Raw genomic sequence first — 12,072 nt, 5'->3', positions numbered from 1 at the left:
CAGTACTTATTGAATGCTTATTGTGTACCAGGTACCATGGCCAATAGTGCGAATTGCAGTCTGGAGGTGACAGGGAGGCAAGGAATAGCTGTGAGCAGAAAAGAGCAGTGGTCTGAGCTTTAGGGAGTCCATCTGCTCCTAAAAGAGTGGCTGGTTCAGCAGGAGGGAACCCTGTTGTCCATTCTCTCCTTCCCGGTCTCAAATGTGGAGGGGAGCTACCATTTCCCGTCAAAAGTTCTAAATGTGGGGATTCCTGCAGGTCACTCACCTCAGAGCAGTTCACTCAGGTACTTGTCCACACTTACAAGGTCACCACCCCACCCTCACACCATGGGCAGATGAACTAAAACTCAGCCACGCCTTTGGTTTCCTGCCACCTCTTCCTGAAATGAATCCTGTCCTGACCCTTACCTCATCATCATCAGAGACTTACACACGGTTCATACCATCAAACGTGCGCGCATGGAGGTTGGGGCTGGAAGACTGTTTAGAAAGCCTGGAGCCAGCCAGTTTGTGAGGGGAAAACTGAGGCTCAGACAAAGAAAGTGACTCAACTTCAACTCAGGGCCCAGGGCCAGGCAGTGAACCCAGGATTGATAGAACTAGGAGTGAAACCGGATTTACTGACAATCAGACCAAGGTCTTTTTCATGATGCACACACACATACACACACACACACCACTGTTACCCTCAATTCAGACATCTCTGGGTTGAACAACAAAGCTTTTTGAATAGGAATTCAGGGAATATGGCCCCTTGTTAAAGTATAGGTTTATCTGTTGGGGGAATTGGGGGATTACGTCTACCTTAGGTGGCTTTACCAATTAAATCTCTTCCCCTCTCTGTCTCAGTTTCTTCATCAGTAAAATGGAAAGAATAATATTACCTATGTTAGGGGATTGTTGTGAAGATTAAAGGAGTTAATCAACATTGGTAAGGACTTACAATCGTACCTGGCACATAGAAATCCCAATAGTGTCATCATTAATATTACTTGTTTAACTCTGTAGCCCTAATGGGATGGAGAAGGAGGATTCTGTTTCTAAAGTGATTGGGCCTTGACGGTTTTAACTCAGATTCCAAGCTATCCACTGGGCTTCATCTCAGCCTTACCCTCTATCTGAAAGGGGGAAGTGGGGAGGGGGGAGTGATGAGCCAGTTCTTCAGCGGGCTCATCATACCTTTGAGTAAATACACTCAAGGTCCTGTGAGGACACGCCCAGGCTGACACATCTCTGCCCTTTGAAGTGGGGGGCCCTAGGCCATTAAGGAGTCCCCAGGGTTTGGTGAGGGCAAGCCCAAGCCCCAGACAGGAAAAGAAGGGTGGCCTTGTGACCTCCAATCCTGGGGCCCATAAAACTGGGCAAGTGCTTAGATCTACACAGGGATTGGATGGCATGTATTAACCCTGAGGGTGTGAGCTCATGTGCACGTGTGTGTATGTTTGCACATGGATACCTTCATTGTGTAGGCATAGGTGCCCATGTCTATTCATGTATGTACACCGGAGTGGCATCCTACATCAGATTGAAAATAAGACTCCAGGTCTACCCCACGCATGGTGCTTACTGCCTCTTTTTACAGCCCCCAAGTCCAGGCCAGGATCCCAGAATACTAAGCCCACTCCCCGGGCCCAGGGTCTTAGGTGGCTTTAGTAGATGGCTCTGCTGTTCTGTAATTCTAAGCGAGTAACTTAACCTCTCTGTGCCTCAGTTTCTCCACCTATCAAATGAAGTGTTTGGTTGAATTGAGGTCTGAGGTCTCCTCCAGCTCCAGATAATAAATCTCTGCAGTGGAGATGGATGGATCCCTGGAGTTTCAGGATGGGATTCCACTAGGCTCCAGCCCCCTACTTCCATGGGTGACCTGATTCTACAGAGAAATAGAAGACTGGGCTCTGCCCTAGTAGCCTGTACATGGGGTTCAGCTAAGACTAGGAGAAGAATCCAGGTCATTTAGAATACCAGAGTGTTCTACCCTTTAGAATACCAGGAGCCCCCTTTCCTGTGCTTGGGGAACCAGAGCCGTGCCCAACAGAATGTTTCCTGTACTAGGGTAGAGGGTTCAGGTATAGACTCCTGTATCAGCCACTCTTCTTGAGCTGTAAGTGCTGAGCCTTTGATTAGAGTCTACTCTGCCCAGCCCAGCACAGGCCAGGTCAGGGGAGTATATGGACAGAGATTTTGCCCTTGGGATGCCAACCATCCACTTGGGAAGGCACACACAGACACACACACGCACACACACACACAATTAGTCATCATTATTTACTGTTTTTTTATTATTAAAGTTTATTGGGGGAAAAAAGTTTATTGGGGTGACAATGGTTAGTAAAGTTACATAAGTTTCAGGTATATAATTCTGTAATACATCATCTATATATCACATTGTATGTTCATTGCCCAGAGTCAGTTCTCTTTCCATCACCATATATTTGATCCCTTTTGCCCTCATCTACCATCCCCTCCACGCCTTATCATCACTTACTGTTTAATGAAAAAAATAAATGTCCATCAAGGTAGCTCTGGACACATGGGTAAGGACAGGGAAGGTTACTTAGGGGAAAAAGGGGTGGGTAGAATCTTGAAGCCAAGAAAGATCTGAATTCATAAAGGCCTAAAACAGGTATTCCAGGAAGGGGGAAGAGCTTGAGCCAAAGTGTGGTTGTTGAAGAGTGTTGAAGAGACAGTGAGGAGTTTGACCTTAGGGGGATGAAGCTGGAGCGAACTGGGGCTGGATCACGGAAGGCCACACATGCTGTGTTAAGGAGGGTGGTACTTTGGGAGCCACAGGTTTTAGAACAGGCAAGTGGTGTGACAGGAGAGCCCCCTTAGGGCTCATTTAGTTTAAGTCAATAAGGAGGTCAAGAGAGGACATGAAGTTAACGGAGTAGATATGATGGGCAGTGGCTCAGCGCTGCACAGAACGAGGACGCTTTGGGAACAATAGACCAGAGGCCAAAACACTGCTTTCTCCTCCCCAAAGAAACCTCTGGGTATTATTTCCTGGCTCCTTCTCCTAGTTGCTAAGGGCTGAGAAATCCCTATGGGGTTTCAGACTAGGCTGGGACAGAATTTTCTCATCAGAGCATGAAGCTCTGAACTAGTTCATCCCCATGCCTCAGACCCACCCCACCAGCCCTGCTTTACTGAGAAAGGACCCAGAGCCTCTGGCCCTGGAAATTCTGAGGATGTATATTTGTGGTCTCTCCCCAGGCATTTCCCAGGACATTGGGGGCCTAGAGAATGGGATTGGCAGAATCCTGAGAGTGAGGAGTTTGAAAGACTCACCAGAGGGAAGCATAGACATGTTAGGCTTGACAGAAAGAAACTGAAGCCCAGAGTTAACATGACTTACGTGAGTCACACAGCAAGTTTGGGGCAGTCAGGACTGGGCCCAGATCTCCCTGGGGAGGCTGAAGCACTCTGGGGTTTAGATAATCTGGTGCATATATAGAGAGGAAAGGGTTGGGGCCAGGAACTGTGGGTTCAAATCCTAGCTCTGCTATTTACATTAGCTTTGTGACCTTGGGAAGTCACTTGGACTGAATCTATTTCCTCAACTGGAAAATGGGGATAACAGTGAAATTGTGAAGATCAAAACATATTTAAAGTGCACAGTGCCTGGCACTCAGTGAATGTTCATACATGTCAGCTAATAGTCTGGCAGCGGCAATAGTAGGTATTCAATAAATGTTTTGAAAGCATTATCGAATATGAATTCACATACTAACAGCGAGATTTGTGAGCTTTGGTTTTCTTTCGGTGTTGTAAATCGGGACTAATAATAATAAATCCCTGTCCTGTCACTTTTCGTCCAGCCCCAGTAGCAACGTAGATTAAATAAGGTGTGGTGTGTAAACTTCCATAACAGAGTAGTCTCTAGGTCAATGTTTATTAGCCCAGAGCAGTTCTTTTCCTACTCTTTAAAATTTCCCTTCAGTGGAACCAACTCCTCTACATTCCCAGGTGCTGTCCCGGAACCAGGGAAGGGGGAAGTCCCCTACCTCTCAAACATGCCCTGCTGAGGAAATGTGGGGTGGAAAAGCAGAGAATATGTAGGAGTGAGGAGGTAAGACAGAAAAGTGAAGTAGAGCAGGGAGAAGAGTGGTGGGGAGGATGGAGGTGCATGGACGTTGTGTGGAGTTGAGAAAAGGGTACAGATTGGGGGACTTGGACATAGGATGCAGGTGAAAGGATATGAAGGGTGAAGGCGCTGGAATATGTGGAGGGAGTGCCGGAAGACAGGGATCCCGTAGGAAGGAGTGGAACCTTTTTCATCGAGAGGTCTGCGGGTCACCCTGGTAGGGATCCAAGCTTCCAGCAGTAGCCTCGCTGGACGGCAGCCCGGGGCTCGGAGTGGGGCTTCCAGGCAGGAGCCACTAACCAGAAAACCCTGGAGGCGGGGAGGGGGGATCCGCAGGCTGGGATTGGTCACCGCTCCGCCTGCCGTGACGCGAGGCGGGCGGGCCCCTTTGTGACGTCACAATCAGCTGTTTGAACGTTCCAATTTGTGCTGCGAGCCCAAGAGCAGCGGCGGCACAGACTCAAAGCCCCGCGGGCCAGCGCAGCAGCCACGAGCGTCCCACGCGTAGCCCTGCTGCCTCTGTACCCAACCCCCGCGATGAGGCCGGGCCTGTGATCAGCCGCAGACCCTCGGCCGTCCCGCCGCACAACTACCTCAGCGCCACCCCGTCCGCGCACCGCTCCCGCTCCCAGGTGAGTCCCGACCAGCTTTGGCCAGGGGTCTCCGGGTGCCCGGGGACACGCCCCGCGCCCCCCGCTCCGGGTCTTTGTCTATCTCCGCCGGCGGCGGCCGGGGCTGTATTCGCGTCTCCCGATTGGCTGCCTCACGCCCGGTAGACCATGACGTCTCTCTATTTGCATTTGACATTGAGACGTCACCAAGGCCGGCACCGCCTCCCGTCCTCCTCCCCTCCCCCCGCTCGGGTCGGTTGTCCTCCCATGACCTGGTGGGAGCTTGGTCGGGGGCTGGGCGCATGGGTGAGGGATGCTGAAAGGCAGCGGGGACCGGAGGGGCCTTGGCAGTTTCCTGGGTTAACCAAGAGCTGGGATCAGGCCTGTGATCTCCTGCTTTGTCCTTGCGACTTGAGAGATGTTCAGAATGCACTGCTGGGTCTAGGTTGGGAGCTGGGGGTGCTCTTCAGGAGTTGAAGGGAGGCCTAGAGCTCCAGCTCCGGATCGTTGGGACAGCGCCAGATGGTGGTGGAATCCCCTCCCTTCAGCTCCAGGCTCTGCACCCCTGGGACTAACATAATAACATCCTCCTAATCCCTGACATGTGTGCAGCGCCTTAGCTGAAGTCACTCCCAGGCCCATAACTAGGAGTCTTAGATCCCATTTCACAGAGGGGAAACTGAGGTCCAGTGAGGGGAAGTGGCTTACTCCTGGTCATGTAGCCAATTAGAGTCATGCCTACCAAGTGAGTGACAGATGTATTAGCCATGGACACCTGCCTAGTGGGAACTCAATACAAGTAACAAGTTACACATCTTCCTGCCACTGAGGACTCTCCTTGGGCTCAGCACCATCCAAATTTAATAGGGCTCTTAGGTCGCCTCACTCCTGGATCATTTTCCAGGAGGTCTTTGGAGATTGGGTCCCCTTTTGTGGCCCTGACCCTCACTCTGTACCTTGGGGTCCTAGAGGCCAATAAAATTGCTGCCTTCCAGCTGTTTTGACCACAGACAGGTGAGTCATTGGCTCCATCAGGGTGTCTCCAGGGCTCATGTTGGGGTGCGGTGGGGAGTGAGAGTTCCCTTTGTTTGGCCCTTCATCCCCTCCCCAGAGTTGTCAGCTAGAAGGACATGACCTGGCCTAGTGCTGGTGATTACAAGACTTGTGTTGCCCTTCTCTCTGGTCACAGAGAGAGGCAGGAGAAGGGATAGGACAAGAGAGCGCCTGACTTTCCAAGTGGATGGGCCTTAAGGCTGGATGGGCTTTGCTCAAGGATGGGCTGGGGCAGAGGTGGCTTGGGGCTCAAGTGCTATTCTGGGCACAGCTGCTGCAGTTATTAAAGGGAATGGTTCTCCCTGGAGCAAGGCTGGGAATGTGAGAACCAGGAAGCTGGCAAGGCTGGGAAAGAAAATCCGGGAGACTCCCTGATGGTCACGACAGGGGCGGGCACTGGCTGGCTGTTGCTGCTGTTACTCTTGGCTCTGTCACTGTCTTGCTGTGTGACCTCAGGCAGGCAGCTCTGCCTTCACCCCCAGCCTCCCTTACCTCAGTCTGTCTAAAATTTAAGGAGGCCCAGAGCAGGCTCTGGTACACAGTGGGGGTTCTGGTCAATACCTGATGAATGAATTTGGTGTCCAGAACTCCAGACCCTTTTATAGCCGGGCAGAGGGGCTCTGCGGAGAACAGGGACTCAATCAATGTCTGAGTCCTAGCTGACCCCCCTGTCTCCCCTGCATCATTATATTTTGGGGGATTGTTTGCTGAGGCTTTTGTGACTGGCTGCTCAGTGACCTGGGGCTAGGCCTGCCCCACCACCATCTAGCTATGTTTTTTTTGGATAGACTTCTATCCTCTATTCACAGGTTGTAAAATGGACTGGGTGAATATGATGGTCCTTAAAACAGCTTTTAACTTCTTTATCTTCTCAATGAAGTAGAGGGTCCTTGGAAGGAGGGTGTTCCTCGTCAATGCCCCAATCTTCCCTTCCTTCAGGAGGGGCCAAACTTTCTGGATTTTTGGTGACTGAGTCACTAACTCCTCCCTAGGGCTACGTTGAGACATGTGGCTTGTGCTGGGCAGGCACTAATTGGGGTGGCCCAACCTTTTATAATCCCTGTAGATCTCCCACCAGGGAAGCCAGCATCTAGAGAGCACTTCTGGAGCCCATTTTGGGTCTGCAAATGTGGAAATATTCTCAGGGTCTGGAGGTTAGGGGATTGTGGGGCAAGTGTGAAAACAGTCCCAGGGAATGGAAGAGGTAGCTACAAGCATAGAAAAAGCCCAGGTGGGTTAGCATTAAGAGTAGAATGCCTCTAGGGAATGGAAGTATGGACATGCTGCCAGGGAGTTTTATAGTTACTGTGGAAACCACCCCTCGAGGAAGGTGACAGATGGCTCAATAACAAACTGTTGACCATCTTCAGGAGACATATATGGAGTGTCAAACTTTAGGGACATCCAGGTCGCCCCTAGCCCAGGTCTAGTCCTGAGGTAAGCTGAGGTGGGGAGAGGGGCAGATCTATAGCCACCTCCTTGGTGTCTGCATTCCTGGAGCAAGGGGTCTCCTTCCTTATCTTCACCTAGGGAAGGGCTGATTGAGGCCTGAGTCCTGGTCCAACACTCGGTGCTGATCCGTAAGTGCTCCTGGGGTCTGATTGCTCTCTCCCTCCATCACCTTCCTCTGACCTGTTGTCTCCCTGGGGCCAGACAACCTGATCTTCCTCCTAGCCAGGGATGCTGTCCTTGAGCAGGAGCTTGGGGAGACGGGGTAGGAGGGGGAGGGACTGTGGGAATAGGATCTTCCAAGTTCATCTGACATACATAAATGAAGCCCTGTGCTGAGATGGTAGCTGTTCTGTGGGATTTTTGCTAGTGAGCACTTTTCAAGACACACAGACTCAGCAGTGTTTCTTAATCTCTGGACTTAAGGAGTGCTGTTTGGGAAATCATGATGAAAACCAAGGTCCTTCTTGCCAGAAAAAAACACATGGACCATGGTCCCTGGGCACCAAGTTGAAAATGCCTAATCCAGATAGACACCCAGCAAAGGCAGTGGAGTATAGTGATTATGGGTGCTGCCTCTGGCATCTGACTGCATGGGTTCAAATCCTACCTCTATGTTTTACAAGCTGTGAAACTTTGGACAAGTTACCTTCCTTCTCTGAGCGTCAACACCTGACACATGAATGTTAGCAATATGATGATGATAAATAATCACAATATTGGGCAATTTCGTCTTTGCTTGGAGAACTCCTATTTAACCCTTCAAGGTCCAGCTTGGAGGTCCAATCCTCTGGAGACCTTCTTTGACAGAGTCTAGTCATATATATCACTCCTTCCATGTCCCTAGAGCATGCAATGATATTCATAATAACTAGTTGATTAGTTTATTGAATGTTTACTCAGTGCCCAGATACTGTTCTAAGCTTTTTGTGTTTAGCTCATTTCAATCTTAGAAGGGCCCAGACGAGGGTACTATTATCATTGCCATTTGACAGATGAGAAAACTAAAGCACAGAAAGTTAAATAACTTTCTAAAGCCACACAGAAAATAGAAAAGCCTGAAAACAGGTTGACCTACCAGAAAGCACACACACCGCAAAGCTTCCCCACACATCCCTGTTGTACTCTTACCTGGTCTCGGGGCTGGGGGTGCTATCCCCAGCCAGGAGTTGGGGTAGACTTAATTCAGTCAGTGGTGGCTCTGACTCCTCTCTACTCCTCCCAGGTTTTTTGCACTGCGATAGGGCGCCCCACTGAGGCCACTTCACTCCCCCACCATGTTCCAGCGCCTCACCAGCTTCTTCTTCAGCACACCCCCGCCCCCTGAGGACCCCGACTGCCCCCGGGCCTTCGTCTCCGAGGAGGATGAAGTGGACGGCTGGCTCATCATTGACCTGCCGGGTGAGGCCTAAATCGGGGGCCAGGACTCTGACTCAGGGGCCTGTGAAGGTCAGGTGGCCAAGTAGCGTAGGGGAAGGGAGCTGCCAGGGGACTGGGGAGCCACCCCAGGCCTACTGGGCAAACTGGGACTGAGGCAGTGACACTGGAGGTGGGGTAACAAGGCCCCATCCCATGTAAGCCCGGGCCATCTCCTGGTGGCGAAGTGTTGGGGCCCACACCTCACGTGCCCTAGGGCAGCGGGTCGAGACTCCTGCCCCTTGGGTGCCTCGTGGGCGCGGCGGGCAGGGCTGCGGGTCTGACTAACGATACCCTTTCTCTCCCCGCCCCCCTGTGTCTGGTATGTGTGTGTCCCTTGCCGCTGTGCCCCCTCCCCCGCATGGCTCCCCCTCCCGCGCCCCGTAGACAGCTACGCGGCTCCACCCAGCCCCGGGGCTCCCCCCGCCCCCGCAGGCCGCCCTCCGCCCGCGCCCTCCTTGATGGACGAGAGCTGGTTTGTTACCCCTCCCGCCTGTTTTACTGCAGAGGGGCCCGGACTCGGGCCCGCCCGCCTCCAGAGCAGTCCCCTGGAGGACCTTCTCATCGAGCACCCCAGCATGTCTGTTTACGTCACCGGCAGCACCATAGTGCTGGAGCCGGGGCCCCCTTCCCCGCACCCCGACGCTGACCTGCCTGACGGCGACCTTAGCGATGGGTGAGCAGGCCAGGGCGGGGCGTGGAATCCTAGAGGGACTTATCTTGGAGGCAAAGGTCCCCTCCTGGAGGTTGGGGCACAGAGCTCAGGTGCCCGCCAGGCACGGAGGGGGCGGGGCCTTTAGAGGCGTGTCTTCGAGGCAAAGGGCAGGGCCTGTGGGCGGGGGATAAGGCTTAGGAGCCGGCCTGAGGGTAAGGGGGCGGGGCTTTGAGATAGGGAGAGGCGTGGCTAAGTCTTGCGATGGGTTTAGAGGCGGGAGGGGCAAGGCCAGAACGCCGAGCGGGTGTGGCTTATAGAGGCTTGTGAGAATGGCGAAGACGGAATTAGAGGTTGGAGCCTAGCCTTCCCAAGGGTCCGGTTTACGTGTCACATGGGCTGGAACCGAGGAGGTATCTCCAGGTTGGCTTGGAAGAAGGGCTTGTAACCCCAAAAACGGCGTTGGGTGCCCCCAGTGAGTAGAGAAAGCACTGCGCGAGGGCGAGGATGCCGGGACACGGTGGGAGGTGCCAGCGCCGCCCTTCGCCCCCTGACTCGTTTGGCCCTGACCAAGCCCTGATCTGTCCTCGCAGAGAGCTGGCGCCCGTCCGCCGCGAGCCCCAGGCCCTGCACCACGCTGCCGCCCCTCTTCAGGGGCGGGCAGCACTGATGGAGAAGGCGGGCCAGGTGCGGCGGCTGCAGCGGTCCCGGCAGCGGGCGGAGCGCCACGCGCTGAGCGCCAAGGGGCTGCAACGGCAGAACCGCGCCCGCGAGACCTGTACGCGCCGGCCCAAGCACCAGGGCAGCTTCATCTACCAGCCGTGCCAGCGCCAGTTCAACTACTGAGCGTCAGCCGGCCGCACCACAAACCCCTCACCGACCCCCGACCCCTGTCGGAGGCCCTCCGGCGCAGCCAGTGTGCTGTTCGAGGGGCGCCCGCAGCCTGCCCAGGGCTGGACACCACCGCCCCCCTCATGTGTCTGAGGTGGGGTAATAGCCCCCTCTTCCACCCACTCAATTTCCTTCTCTCTGATCCTCTAATCCGCCTCTGAACGCTCCCCTCCCTTCACCTTCCCTCCTTCTGGCCCTCATGCCCTGCATCTAGTCCTCCATCTCCCCTACCTGACACTCCATCCTTCCTTCTCTGGTCCCTGTCCCCATCGCTACCCTTACATTCCCCTTCATCCTTGCCCTCCAGTCCTCTACCTCTGGCCCACTCCTATTTCTGAGAGTCTCCTCTTCCAGTCCGAGATCTGGCTCTTTCCTCACCTTCCAAGCCTCACCCTATCTCATGTTTGGCACTACACTCGCTCCTGCTCCCTTATTATTCATTCCCAGTAATTCCCTCCAAATGGATGGGGGGGACGACTGAGACTTAAAGTTTCTGTCTTTCGTCTGGCCCTTCCCTTTCCCCTGGGGGCTGGGCTCCTTTAGTTGCTTAGGCCTGGAAAGGTAAAGTATGTGGAAGAGGACTGTGAGATGTGAGTTAGAGGGAGTAGGTGGAGGGAATTATGGGAAAGAGGCAGCCTATTAGAAATGTAGACAAGACAGACTGGTTGAGAAGCTATAGGAAGCAGGGCATCATGGGAGCTGGTACTGTGCTTGCTCAGAGGCCAAGCCCTGCTCAGGCTGAAGCCTGGAGTCGGCCCCCACTTCCCTTTCCTATAATCCTACCTCCCAAATTTCTTCCTGAAACCTACCCCTCTGCAGGCCCCTAAGTCTGAAGGGCTTAGTCTGTACCTTGCTGCCCTAACCCCAACATGTCACTCCAGGAGTAGAGGCTGGGCAAGGCCCTGCCATCCTGGCCATCTATTCACATGCCCAAGGTGCTAGAACTAGCTTAGGAGACATACAGGACAGAGGGCTTCTAGGCAGGCACAGTGCACACCCCAGTGTAAGAATGTAAGGGAATGATGCTGGGGAGTACAAGCTGTGGGGTGAAGCCATCTCAAGAATGACAGCTCAGCCTTCATCTTGCCTCTGGCTTTGTATTTCACACCCTGCCCAGGATGCCTACTAAACACTCCTGGGTAGGAGGCCAGGAACTTCACTGTTCCAATCCCCAAATAGTCCCTATCCAGGTTCAGGGCTTTCAGGGGGACTCTCCTCATTTTCTCCCCCAGTGCTCTTCATTTCTAGGCTGCTGGGGAGAAACAGGTGCCCTATGGTTGGTTCCCCCGCTTCTCCTCTAGTAAGTACCTGGAGGAGGGAACCTGAATCCCTGGGTGAGACAGAGGGGACGGGGGTAGCCAGTTTTCCCCTTCTATTGGTGGGACTGAATTTTGGGCTCAGACACCAGCAACAGCCTCTTGGGATACCCCGAGTTGCTTCCCTTTTCCTCTTTCTAACTGTCCGTTTCTAGTGCGTGCTCTTTCTTCCTTGAAACTTTTAAGATTTCCTGTTATATTCTAACACAGGTCTTCCCCCTCACCCCAATTCCAGGTTTCCAGGCCTCACAGCCAAGCTGAGGCTTGGAGAAAACTCTGCAGTCCCATGAGGGCAAAGGCAGCTGCCCTCCCTGACCCTGTCGCCCCAAGCCTCCTGTGGGATGTGTGGGTAAGGGAGGGGGTAGCCCCATGGATGCTGGGATGGGGACAGGAATCCCTGTTGGGGTCTCTTATCCAAGGGAGTAAGCCAAATCTACACTAAAAATAGATCAAAGTCCTGCTGTCCACTAGCGCCTCAGTAGTTGACAACCTTGCTCCTCTCCCCAAGGTTCTCCTTCAGTTATGACCTGGTGACTTATTCTTCCAGCTACCCCGTGGTCGGTCACTTCACAGCCAGCTTAGGGTCTTCAGCACTTC

General features: G+C 53.3%; 1 protein-coding gene across 2 annotated transcripts; it reads left to right on the top strand.

The window, feature by feature from the left end:
• Positions 1-4,479: 4,479 nt before the first annotated feature.
• On the top strand, positions 4,480-11,718 carry TP53INP2 (tumor protein p53 inducible nuclear protein 2). Of its 2 annotated transcripts, none has more exons than XM_033094449.1 (4): positions 4,480-4,719; positions 8,426-8,601; positions 9,124-9,292; positions 9,862-11,718. In XM_033094449.1, exons 2-4 carry the CDS (start codon positions 8,478-8,480, stop codon positions 10,112-10,114), a joined length of 546 nt encoding a protein of 181 aa, XP_032950340.1. In that variant the 5' UTR covers positions 4,480-4,719; positions 8,426-8,477; the 3' UTR covers positions 10,115-11,718. The 2 variants fall into 2 exon arrangements, with proteins under 2 accessions (XP_032950340.1, XP_032950339.1); XM_033094448.1 differs by having other exon boundaries at positions 4,482-4,719; positions 9,004-9,292.
• Positions 11,719-12,072: the final 354 nt, after the last annotated feature.

This window comes from Rhinolophus ferrumequinum, chromosome 23 (assembly GCF_004115265.2).
Source record: "Rhinolophus ferrumequinum isolate MPI-CBG mRhiFer1 chromosome 23, mRhiFer1_v1.p, whole genome shotgun sequence".
In the NCBI taxonomy this organism is placed as follows: Eukaryota; Metazoa; Chordata; class Mammalia; order Chiroptera; family Rhinolophidae; genus Rhinolophus; species Rhinolophus ferrumequinum.
The sequence above is the reverse complement of the archived record's forward strand: the minus strand, read 5'-3'. Positions and strand labels throughout refer to the sequence as shown.

Bases quoted from the DNA above. Each gene is read 5' to 3' on its own strand.
- TP53INP2 (XM_033094448.1), top strand. From the start codon at position 8,478: ATGTTCCAGCGCCTCACCAGCTTCTTCTTCAGCACACCCCCGCCCCCT. The intron at 8,602-9,003 runs GTGAGGCCTAAA...CGCGCCCCGTAG, and splicing joins GCTCATCATTGACCTGCCGG to ACAGCTACGCGGCTCCACCC. The intron at 9,293-9,861 runs GTGAGCAGGCCA...CTGTCCTCGCAG, and splicing joins GACGGCGACCTTAGCGATGG to AGAGCTGGCGCCCGTCCGCC.